At 47.1% G+C, this 12647-nt stretch overlaps 1 protein-coding gene across 1 annotated transcript in view; it reads right to left on the minus strand.

The window, feature by feature from the left end:
* The window catches only part of LHFPL6 (LHFPL tetraspan subfamily member 6), a 30958-nt gene extending 21171 nt beyond the window's left edge, over positions 1–9787 (minus strand). The window contains exons 1-2 of the mRNA XM_053380528.1: positions 9629–9787; positions 6629–7261 (exon numbers count right to left, since the gene is read on the minus strand). Of these exons, the coding sequence (XP_053236503.1) occupies positions 6629–7025 (397 nt within the window). The 5' untranslated portion in view covers positions 7026–7261; positions 9629–9787. The remainder of the gene's footprint in view (positions 1–6628; positions 7262–9628) is intronic.
* Positions 9788–12647: the final 2860 nt, after the last annotated feature.

Below are 12647 nucleotides of genomic sequence, written 5' to 3' on the forward strand. Positions count from 1 at the left end.
CATATGGACGACACATTGGGCTGTGAGCGTTCTTCTGCCCTTCAGGCACCGTAATGAGCCTTCAGGGGATTTTCCAATATGTGCATCTACAATGCTTGCAGAATAAAAAGCTGCTATTAGTAGCTTTGCTATGGAAAGCTGTTCAGGACTGGCTGGCTTAATCACGTACTCCAAATGCCATGGAACAGGGGTAGGCAACCTAAAGTCCGTGGGCTGGATCCGCCCCAATCGCCTTCTAAATCCGGCCCGTGGATGGTCCAGGAATCAGCGTGTTTTTACATGAGTAGAATGTGTGCTTTTATTTAAAATGCATCTCTGGGTTATTTGTGGGGCATAGGAATTCGTTCATTTTTTTCCCCAAACTATAGTCCGGCCCCCCACATAGTCTGAGGGACAGTGGACCAGCCTCCGGCTGAAAATGGTTGCTGGCCCCTGGATTAAAGCTTCACCTGATGAGACGCAGCCCTGAAATTTGGCACACGGGTAGCCGAAAGCGCTCCGACTATTAGAAACTTTTAATAATAATAATAATAATAATAATAATAATAATAATAATAAATTTTATTTATACCCCGCCCTCCCCAGCCAAAACCGGGCTCAGGGCAGCTAACACCAAATATAAAAACAATTGATTGAAAGACAACTTAAAAACAAGATTAAAATACAACATTAAAATGCAGCCTCATTTCAGTAGGAACACAAATCAAAAACTTTTGGGGGGATGAAAACATCAAGTCTTTTATTTATTTTACACGAAGCACCCAACATTTGGGTTGTTTCCAGTGGGAAGCAAGAAAAATTGGACCAAGATGTTGGGGGCCTGGGGTTTTGTTACCTCTTTTTGACTTGAATTTGCAGGCAGGGGGGCGCTTGAAGTGTCCCTCCACACGTGCAATGCCTGCATTCTGCAAAGGCACTTGGACCTGCCTCCTTCCCTCATGCAAATCCTGAAATTTTCATTAGTGTAGCCATGTGTTCCCCATGAGCTACAGCTCTGAAATGCGCATGAGAGTCCAAGACTACCAACTCCTCCTTTCAGGGAGCCTTGAGGTGACATTTTGGGGGGAAAGGAATGGTGGATGGCACTAGGGGAGGAAAGTGTTTGGAAATAGGAAGAAATTTGAGGAAGAGGGACATTGGAAGGTACATTTGTTCACCTCAGAGAGGGAGGGATTAGCAAACTTTTTCAGCAGGGGGCCAGTCCACTGTCCCTCACACCTTGTGGGGGGCCGGACTATTAATTTTGGGGAGGGAAATGAACGAATTCCTATGCCCCACAAATAACCCAGAGATGCATTTTAAATAAAAGGGCACATTCTACTCATGCAAAAACACGCTGATTCCCAGACCATCCGCGGGCCGGATTTAGAAGGCAATTGGGCCGCATCTATCTACATCAGGCTATGCTCTATCTTTGTTACCAAACTCAGAGTATAAATTCCACACTGTATTAATTGACATTGTTTTTTGATACATTAGTGGCCATGTGATTTTAGCTTATGAATTTTATTTTTTAATGTCTTGATTTGTCTATTGGGGTACTTTTATAGCTCTGTTTAGAGTATGTAATGTTTTGATAATATAAATGTTTTAAGTCTTTTGTATCAATCCGGTATATTTCCTTTAAATTGTCGAATGATTCTGTGTACATTGCAGCCTTTGGCTATGTGCAATAAAACTGACTGACTGACTGGCATCTGGCCCCATGGATTCGTTGATATGCGAGAGAGATATGAAAAAGCCAATCTAGAGAATGAAGGAAAGGGAATGGAAAAGCTTGCTAGGGAGGCTTCGTGAAGGAAACGACTTTTAAAGTCTCTCCTCTTACAACTTACTACGTGAGCAGTATCAAAAACAGCAAGAGAGATCTCCTGTTGCTTTGGCTCTCCAAATTTAGCAGTGCAGCAGCCTGCACAGGAAATAGCATTTATACCCCCTTTCTCTCTCTCTGAACCCATCCTCCTCCCGGCCTCAGCCAACTTTACATCAGAGGCGTCCCTGAGTGACTCTCTCTCTCTGGTCTCAATATCAAGCCCTACAGTGAACTGCCTGTCCCACGCTAGGGAGGGCAGGGAGAGCAATGGCCCACAAGGGGCACGGATGTGGGTTGCCATGGGAGCAAGCCACCCCTGTTATTTTTCATGCAGGCCGCAGCACTGCCACCGCCGCACGTGTGAGCGTTGAAGAATGGCAGCACAGCCAAGCAAATCTGCTCCACAAAATGGAGCGAGCGCCTGGGTTTGCGCCACCTTGTTTTCAAGCGAAACCAGCAACCTCTGGGATGCGTGAGCCCATGCGGGATAAGACAGCACACAGCCAAATATTTCCTTTTCACAATACCTAAGGGTCTATCTGCTCGCAGATTTCTATTCTCCAAATCTCTCACTTGACCCCAGAGTGTATCCAACCAAGTATGGTTTTCACTTGCGAAACCACATGCCGTAATAAGTAAGTCTGTGTTACAGGCTCTTGATTTTTAAAATGTTATTTATTTTTGCTAATATTAAGTAATAATGCTATTCTTCTAGAAGCGGGCTGGTAGTTCGGAAGTTATTAATAAGGATTAGACTAAATCCAGACGAAATAAAAAACCCTTAGGTTAAATATTTTTAAAGGATCTTAAAGGAATGATTGTTGCATAACTATTTAAAGCATGCATTGTATTTCAACATCAGTAGAACTGGAAGAGAAAAACTTCATTCTCCTATCTTAATGCCACTGTTTTTTCTCCTATGTAGGTGTCAGCCTTTTCATGAAAAGCACAATTTCTCTTTCATGAGATGTTAAAGAGACCCTCCTAACTTTTCCCTCTCAAATTCCTCTTTTTAGATGTCATGTATGTATAATTGGACTTGTATGAGGTATGCATTTGGATACACATTTCTGAGCGCTTCTCCTCGTTTTTGAAAATACGCAAGCATTTGAATTCATGGTTCCCAAATTCTGCCATGTTCCCCCATTCCACACACCCCCCACTGAGCTACAGGCTGAGAACATCAGGTAGGGAAGGCCTTTTGCTCCCAATTCCCTGGGCATCGCCTAACGGATGGAGGAGCAAGGGGTTATCATTAACCAGGGTTGCCTTCCTCACAAGACTATTGATTGGTGCTTTTCATTCAGGGCTGTTGTCTGTGGATGATGTTGTGACTGGATGTTGTGACTGTCTCTGGGTGGCTGCCATAGTTGCTGCAATTGTCATGCTTGTGGCATAGCTAGTCTTCGGACAAGGAAGCCTAGGATACCTGCTAATCTGCACAGGTGCAACGTCCACCTTAGTGTGTTGTAGAGTAGGGTTGCTTATCACTTTAGCTTAGGGTTACCAGATGTCCCCAGATTTGCAAATCTGTCCCCGGGAAACGTGGCAGCGGCAGCCTCAGCAGCCCGGAGCCAGCCTGGTAACACAGTTGGCTCTGGCTGGCTTCAGGATCTGCTTGCTGCCACTGCCACTGCCGAGGGGAAACCAGGGACATCCGGCGGTACAGATCTCCTGCCCCCTGCCCCCTTTGTTTTGACAGATCAGGGGAGGCTCAGGAGTCGCAGGCGGGCGGCCGTTGTCCAGGAGGGGCGCAAGGCGCGCGGTTTCTCTGCCAGGCAAGGTGCAAAGCCCTTCTTTCACACCCTGTGAAACATAAATGTGCAGAGTTTTTTAAAAACTGGGAAACCCTGCGACTCCCAAGATCAGTCAAAACAAAGGGGGAAGGGGGAAGGAGATCGGGGGAGGCTTGGGTGCCGTTGCCCAGTTTTTTAAAAACTCAGAGCATTTATGTTTCACAGGTTACGGAAGAAGGGCTTTGCACCTTTATACAATATGCATGTGTGCTTGGGCCCAGGGTCTTTTGCCTCACCGCCCCCACTACTGACTCCCTGTTGCTACTCAGCTTCAAAAAAAAAAAAGAAGTGTCCCTAGATTCATTGAAAAAAATCTGGTAACCTAAATGGTGAAATGTGAAGAGATACCCATTATAACATGCAGAAGCCCTAAAACAAACCGGACGGTGTGAGGTACATATCCTGAATTCATGTCAGACCTTTCAGCTAAACAGGCCTGGAGACCTCTCATTGCTAGAGATGCAAAACTAATTATATAACAATATTTGGTGACAGATTTAAAGCACTGGGGTCCGGTAGCTTCCTTTGAATTTTAGTACCTTAAAACACAGAAAGAGAGATTGAGAGAGAGAGAAAAGAGGAGAGAAGAATCTTCCTGTTTGCCCAGATAAACTTCAAACTGCTAAGCTTGCACATGAGGGTACAGCGCTGCGTCACTCTCCAAAAAACAGCATGCCTACAACAACATTCTGACTGTGTAACCATTGTGCGGGACAGGCTGAATGACAATCAGAGGAATGCAAAGCATTGTTAGGTACCGTTCAATTAACAGAAAAAGTTAACTGGCCACACATAGCCCAAGACAAGGCAGTCTGGAAATCAGACTCTTTCGCAGCTTGCAGTCAAAACTCAGGACATGGAATTTACGTTCCAACTGAGGGCAATGCTCAGTGCAACAGAATATTGAACTGTGACATTCATTGCCTCTTCACCAGTGAAAGGGTGCTCCTGGTGGATTTTTCCACTGCCCTAAATCGAATAGAGATCTAATTTAACAGCCTGTTTCCAACTTAAATTTTGTAAACAAAGTTAAAAATGCATGCCGCCTTGAATTTTATATACTGCGTCAGTATCTGAAGGTTTACCCCAAAGCCAAAAGTAGCTGAACGGAAAGACTGGGGAGTGGGGGTTGCAATAAAATGCACTTAGTGTGGTTTGAATATTATGGAATTTGAAGATTTGCTTGGAAACTATTTTTAGAATTACTTGTAAATATTTCAAGACACAACAACTAATAGCACACACTTCCCTGACGTTATTTAGATTTTAAGAGGGAAAGTGACAGCACTGAAAACCACTGCCGGAAACTGCTGGAGAAGCTGTAAACATAAATATAGGTGCGTCCTCTAGACAGTTACCAAAAAAACTGAACTACAACTTTGATTTTAGATTTGATTAGTACTGCAACCATTCCAGTTGTCCATCTTGACTTATACCGTGTTCATTTTCTTAATGTCACTAAGGAAATGCTACCGCTATCTACCAGTGCATTTCTAAATAAAAAATGGGGAGAGATCACAGAAAAATAGTAGTAGGGGGGATTATGCAGAAAATGTTCTGCCTCCACACACCATATCACTACTTTGTGTACACTTTAATCAGGTTTGGATTGGTGAAGAAAATGAACCACCAGTAGCAGCCAGAAACATGTCTCTGTACTTTTGAGAATGCAATTTGTCATTTGTTAGCACTCTCTGGCCTGGTTCATCCCGTGCTCAAATTGCAACCCAGAGTTTTCCGCAAAGATAGGTATCTTCAAGAATGCTAGCTAAGGTGGAGGCAATGCAACTGTTAGGAAGCCAAAATCACTCTTCTCCATTGCAGGATCACAAGTTTACCACAAAGACAAAGACTACATCGTAAGAACAGAGGAAATTGGAGTTTTTGATCAAGTTTTTCCTTCCACAACAGCAGCTGCAGAGGTTAGAATTAGAAGCAGTTGTGGAGTGGAAGGAACACAAAGAAGCAGGGAGTGCTGTTGCCACAAAAAAAGAGAGGAAAAGCTAAAATTAAAACCATATGGTCAGAAAGAGTAAAACCGAGTATCCAAGACCCTTTTTTTAAAAAAAAAAAAAGGAGAGGGAAAATGCAGGATCTACCTACCAAACATGATACAGTGGTGCCTCGCAAGACGAAAAGAATCCGTTCTGCGATTCTCTTCGTCTAGCGGTTTTTTCGTCTTGCGAAGCAACCCCATTGGCGGCTAAGCGGATTAGCGCTATTAGCAATTTAGCGCTATTAGCGGCTTAGCGGGCTTAGCGGCTAAACTGTTAAAGGGCTATTAACGGCTTAGCTGCTTTGAAAAAGGGGGGGGAAGCGGGGGGGAAATGGCGAGACTCGCAAGACGTTTTCGTCTTGCGAAGCAAGCCCATTGGGAAATTCGTCTTGCGAAGCGCCTCCGCGACGGAAAACCCTTTCGTCTTGCGGGTTTTTTGTCTTGTGAGGCATTCGTCTTGCGGGGCACCACTGTACGAGCTGCAATCCAATATGTGTTTACCAGTAAGGAAGTCTGCAATTCTACACATGAAGCTGACTGACAGCAAAAAGTCCTAATAAAACACAGAGGACCTTATTTCCCAGTAAAATGTGGATACAATCATGCTGCTTGCTTGCCTCATTAAAATCAATAGGGCTTTCTTCCAAACAAACATTAGGACTGGGCGACCAGTCAAATACCCTTTTCCTGTACGTACTGTAATGGCGGAAAAAAGGAATCTGCCACTTCATGAGTAGTTTAGGACTAGCTCTGAAACAGCTCCATTCTTCCACATTGTAAAAAATAAATAAATACAGTACTGTAAAAGCAGGGCACTCGTTCGTTTGAAAGTTTAGAAATCGAGATGTGCTGAGAGCAGCCTTTCCCATTCCTAACCGAGTGCAAATGTCGGATCCGGCAGAATATTTAACGTACAAATATATTCAAGCCACAAAGACAATTCCGCAAGGAGAACAACATAGGCACTGTTTTCTGTACTGGCGGAAAGGCGGGTTCCGTGGTCAAAAGTTCACTGTTACTCACCACCTAAGAACTGGAGTCCTCCAGCCACCCTGCCCACAGTCCTGGAGATAAGCTCTGACACGCAGCATCCCATGAGTGCCGTAAGGGCCACCAGGAGGAGGAGGCCGCAGCCCAGACCCGTCACCACCGTGCAGATCCTCCACTCTACGCTTGGGATGGCCTGGAAGGAGGCATAGCGTCCACACTGTTCCACCATCACCGTGATCTGGAGGTTCTCGTCTCGTACTGGATAGGAGCACCTCCGGAAAGTGCCAAAGGACACCGATTTCTCCAGCTGAGAGCCCAGCAGCCAGTAAGGCATGAAGAAGCCCACGCAGGAGACCCCGGCACAGAGGAAGGAGAAAAAAGCCCATACTACCCCAGTACAAGTAAGGCTAGACGCCATTTTCCCAGTCATAGCTCCCCACCCCGCACAGCCGTGTCAAAAAAAGGAGGCCGGGGACACAATTTCGCCGTCAGGGTTAGGAGGACATTTGCGCGAGTAACCCAAAGGCCTCTAGTCTCGGTAACGTTGCGGTCCAAGAGAATCTTCCAGAACAGCCATCGTATTTGGTTCTTTTATCATCCAGAGTCACCTTCCTGGTGCGGTGGAAAGTTTTCTCACTCTTCTCAATGCGTTCTGCCCTGTGTTAGCTGTGGTGGTTGTAATAAGAAGCAGTCAGGGAGGGGAGGGCGGGAAAAGGAAAGGACAAAGGGAAAAAATATTATCAGCAAATAACATCAACTTGCTCCTGCAACAAAGGAATGGGGAAAGGGGGAAAGGATAATGGGATGGGAGTGGAATTTTTCGGCAGACAGAAGGCGAGAGGAAAGAGAACAAGGGGGGTTGGGTTAGGGTGGGGCTAGCAATTCCAGTTCTGGGTGCTGCTGTTTTCAAAGCAGAGGTGTAGGGGGTTGTGTGAATAATAATAATAAAAAAATTTTATTTATATCCCAGCCAAAGCTGAGCTCAGAGCAGCTAACAACAGTAAAATAATACAACATTCTAAAATCATTTCATTCTAAAATCAGTTCAAATCAAATTAATGGCAACCATTGGGCTAGAGTTCTGTGAGGATTGCCAAAGGAGGGGGTCAGAACAATAATACAATTTTATTCATTTTATTTATTTTTATTTACAGAGTCCATCAGCGGACATGACTCTCTGCCTGCTCTGCAACAGCTCAGTCAGCCGTCCATCCAGGGCAGCAAACTGACACACACACATACACACACACACACGGAGACCTGTGCTTTTGACAGCATTGTGATGTGCAGAAATCAGTAGGGGAAGCCTTTCACAGCAGACAGACTTCATCACCTGCTAATATCTGCACATCTGGTGGCTGTGGAAGGCAGAGTTAGAGAGGCCAGGTGAAAAGTTGGCAACTCCTGCACCCACCTCCTGTAAGACAGGGGTCAGAATCAGTGTTTAATTGCATGGGAATCAACGATAGAACAGCAAGGTGATGTCATTTCTCAGAGAATAACTGGGGTACTTTGAAAATAAATCAAAAGAAGGTGGTCTATATGACTGCCTTTTCACTGCTGCTCCTGGTTGAGCAGAGAGCCAGGTGGAGCCTTTTGGGGTCCTAAACAAAAATCTGCCCCTGCTTTTCTTCACAAATGGAGGGGGGGAATCTGTTATCAGGGCAGAATAAACAAGAGGGGCTTAATTATATTGACTGTAGTTCTAAGTGGTGAAAAACAGGCAGGAGAATGAAAGGGTGGGCTTGATGGAATTTGGCAACCTTGTAGAGAAAACTTGGCTAATGCCCCTTCCCACAAAAGCAAAGCAAATTAAGACCCAAGGCATACAGTGGAGCCTTCTTTAAGCATGCCCAGATCCACCCCACCCCTCCTTTTGTTTTTGAAGCATCTACTTTGGTGGCTAGGAACGCGGGTGGCGCTGTGGGTTAAACCACAGAGCCTAGGACTTGCCGATCAGAAGGTTGGCGGTTCGAATCCCCGCGACGGGGTGAGCTCCTGTTGCTCCATCCCAGCTCCTGCCAACCTAGCAGTTTGAAAGCACGTCAAAGTGCAAGTAGATAAATAGGTACCGCTCTGGCGGGAAGGTAAACGGCATTTCCGTGCGCTGCTCTGGTTTGCCAGAAGCGGCTTAGTCATGCTGGCCACATGACCCGGAAACTGTATGCCGGCTCCCTCGGCCAATAAAGCGAGATGAGCACCGCAACCCCAGAGTTGGCCACGACTGGACCTAATGGTCAGGGGTCCCTTTACCTTTACCTTACTTTGGTGGCTGCCTAATTTCAAAGAGGCTGTAATGATCAGAAATCCCCACGGGCTTCCAGACAACCTGTTTATCCAGCATTCATCCAAAGGGGTGCTTAGACGGCGCAGGATATTTAACGAGCATTCGTTGGCGGGGACTTTAGACGACGTCGCCTCCAAGTTCCGCTGCGATCCTTCCCACCCCCCACCCACCGCCACTTTCCTTACGGCAAGAAATCCCATCTTCTTGGAAACTTCCCATTGCGCAACCCGACTTCGCCGGCACGCTTTCCAAACCCACCCCCAAAACTGGAAGCGCCCCTTCCTCGGAAGAATGCGCGGGGGAGACAACCAGAGCAGAGCCGCCTTTGGCAAAGCCTTCAAAGGCGGAGGGGGCGGTGGGGACACCCCCAAAGCGACCAAGCCGTGGCTTTTATCGCAACGCCAACGTGTGTGCAAGCAGCAGCAGCTGCAGCAGCGCCCAGTGGCCAACTGGACTTGCTGGGAAGTTTGATCCCGCCTGTCCCGAGCACGTTAGGGAATGGATCCAGGCCCTGGGATTGAGGGGTGGGGGTCGGGAGCCCGTGGGGTGGGGGTGGGGGTCGGGGTGGGAGCCCGCCCCCCCTTTGGAAAAACCAGCAGCGCGCCCCCTCCCAGCTTTGCGCAGCAGCCCTTCTCCCCGGCCGCTGTGCACCCTGCCAGCCCGAGGCGTTGGCGAGGGTCGTGGGGGGCTTTGGGGGGGTTTCCGTCTCCTGCCCCCCCCCCAGGACAACGCGACTCGTCACTAACCTGCCGCCCCCAACACGGGCCCGCATGGACGCTGCCAAGTGCGGCCTTTCTGGGCACCCGAGGAGGTGGAGGAAGCGGTGCCGCCGTCGCCGTTCCTCCGGCGATGCTGCTTTCGCTGCCGTCGCCGGGCAGGGCTCTAAGAGGCGTGGGCGGGCCGGGGCAGGGTCCCTAAATCCCGGAGCGCGGAGCTCCGCCCCCTGCCATCCCGAGAGGGAGGGAGGGGGAGAAAGGGGAGGGGGATGCCTGGCGCGCAGCCTTGTAAGGCGAAGAAGGACGGGGAAGCCAGGCGCGCCCTCGAGGAGGCGGGAAGGCAGGGGCGCATCTCCAGCAGCGCGCCAGTTTGGGGAGGGGGGGGGGAAATCGCGTTGAAAAATATTGGGAGGGGGGTGTCAATCGCCCCCAACAAATAGTTACCCCGCCGAAAAAAGCGACGGACGGACGGAGGGTGAAGCATGATGACCTCGCGATGGGGCGGTGGTTTCCTATTTTGCAGGAACGCATTGCGCGCTCCATCGTGGAACGAGTCGCCTGGAATGAATGGGGTTTGGAAACGTTGTTCCTGGCTCCTGCTGCTGCTGGCAAAGGGGTACCCAAGGATGGTGGGGGTGGGGGGTGGGAAGAAATTCTGCCCATCTTTCCCCCCTCCCACACCAGCTTCATTAACAAGGGGACCCCGACATTGGGGACCCCCTCCAAAGCTGTGCCAGAATTCCGCAGTCGTTTGGCAGCGCTCCGGGTCATTGAGGAATCAGACGCGGGGTTCGTAGCGGACACCCACAAATCGAACCTTGTCCAAGTCGCTTCAAAGTTTGGCAGAGAAAACCCCATGTTTTGCAGCGACCTACACACTGAGTAATTGATAGGTATCACCCTAAAACCCAACACTGTCCGATTCATTTCTGGACATGAGTGTAGCCAGGATATATTGGGGTGCAGGACTAAGTTATTGGTCAAGCAATTGGTCAGTTAAGCATTTTTATTTCTTTACTTTATGGGGGGCAGCTGCACCCCCTGGCTGTGCCCATGGAACCCCCCCCCACTTTTAGAAACTGATGGTTTGAAAGATCGGTTAGTAACAATTAATAATGCATTTTATCTTAATTTAGTAAACAATGAAGGTGCTGTGAAATTTTTCAACATACTCATTTAGCACGCCCAAAGAGCTGTGCAGATAAATATGTGTTTACCATAGACCTGGACAAAATGGAATTACAGGTTTGATTGTCCATTTAACACGGATGTTATGTTCATTCCAGTGGTCATGGACTTACCTTGGAGACCAGGGATTGAATCCTACCACTCACTCAGCCATGAAACTCAGTGGGCGATCTTGGGCCTTCCACCATCTCTTAGCCTCACCTACCTCAAAGGGTTGTTGTGAGGAAGAAACGGAGAGGAGGAAAAGAACCTTGTACACCATCTTGAGCTCCTTGGAAGAAAAAACATGGTATATAAGTGTAATAAATAAATAATAGTCAAATCTAAAATGTCATTCACATTTTTCAGAGGACTGTCCCTAGAAAGAACATATATTTATGTACCTCTAGCACACTCAAATTGGTGCAAGTTTTCAGCGCCTTCCCATTTTTATTTTTATTTTAAAGCAATGTAAGGGAAGTTCAGAGGGATGCGGGTGGCGCTGTGGGTTAAACCACAGAGCCTAGGACTTGCCGATCAGAAGATCGGTGGTTTGAATCCCCGCAACGGGGTGAGCTCCCGTTTCTCGATCCCTGCTCCTGCCAACCTAGCAGTTCGAAAGCACGTCAAAGTGCAAGTAGATAAATAGGTACCGCTCCGGCAGGAAGGTAAACGGTGTTTCCGTGCGCTGCTCTGGTTCGCCAGAAGCGGCTTAGTGATGCTGGCCACATGACCCGGAAGCTGTATGCCAGCTCCCTCGGCCAATAAAGCAAGATGAGCGCTGTAACCCCAGAGTTGGTCACGGGGGTCCCTTTACCTTTTTAAGGGAAGTTCATGGTACTAGTTGTCACATCTTAAAATGTAAAGTATGTCCAATAGAAAGTATGTCCAAGTACTTTTTAGAATTTTTTTTGAAATTAACATAGAAACTACATTAAGTATGCTTTCTATAAGTTGGCCCTTATTAAATATTTTAGTTCATCTACATTGGCTAAGGGGTCAGAAATACTGCATATAAAATTAACATAGCACTTGTTTAGTTTTTAGTTTTTTTAGTTTATTAAAATTAAGTCAAGCATGCTACATCAGATCTCTCATCAATTTAGAGTGGAGATATAAAAAATCCAGGAAAAAAAATATCGGTTTTGTTTTTTTAATTCAAAATGTTTCAGGAAACACACACACAGTGCCTCCCAGGCCAAACAAAATGACAGGTTTGACCTGCCTCTTTGGCATCCCATATGTAGGTTAGTTAGTTAACACAAAAACCCTGTTGAGCATTAAGCATGGATTCTGTGCGTGTTTCTACATGCCAAGTTTTAAAACAGGTGTAGGAGGGCACACATGCGCTTGAAACACAGTAAGGTATGCTGCCTTGAATGTGCATACCAACTTTTAAGTCTGATATCACTCTCAGCCTTCAAATCACATTGTCTCATATTTTGACATCTTGCCTGGCCCCTTTTGGAAGTGGGTTTTGGGGATCACACCTTGAGAGAAGTCCAGCAGGCATGTTTACGTTTAAAATATCAATCTACGTTTTAGGTATGTATGGAAGTGAGAGCTGGACCATAAAGAAGGCTGATCGCTGAAGAATTGATGCTTTTGAATTATGGTGCTGGAGGAGACTCTTGAGAGTCCCATGGATTGCAAGAAGATCAGACCTATCCATTCTGAAGGAAATCAGCCCTGAGTGCTCACTGGATGGACAGATCCTGAAGCTGAGGCTCCAATACTTTGGACACCTCATGAGAAGAGAAGACTCCCTGGAAAAGACCCTGATGTTGGGAAAGATGGAGGGCACAAGGAGAAGGGGAGGACAGAGGACGAGATGGTCGGATAGTGTTCTCGAAGCTACCAGCATGAGTTTGACCAAACTGCG

Source organism: Podarcis raffonei, chromosome 3 (genome assembly GCF_027172205.1).
Source record: "Podarcis raffonei isolate rPodRaf1 chromosome 3, rPodRaf1.pri, whole genome shotgun sequence".
Lineage (NCBI taxonomy): Eukaryota > Metazoa > Chordata > Lepidosauria > Squamata > Lacertidae > Podarcis > Podarcis raffonei.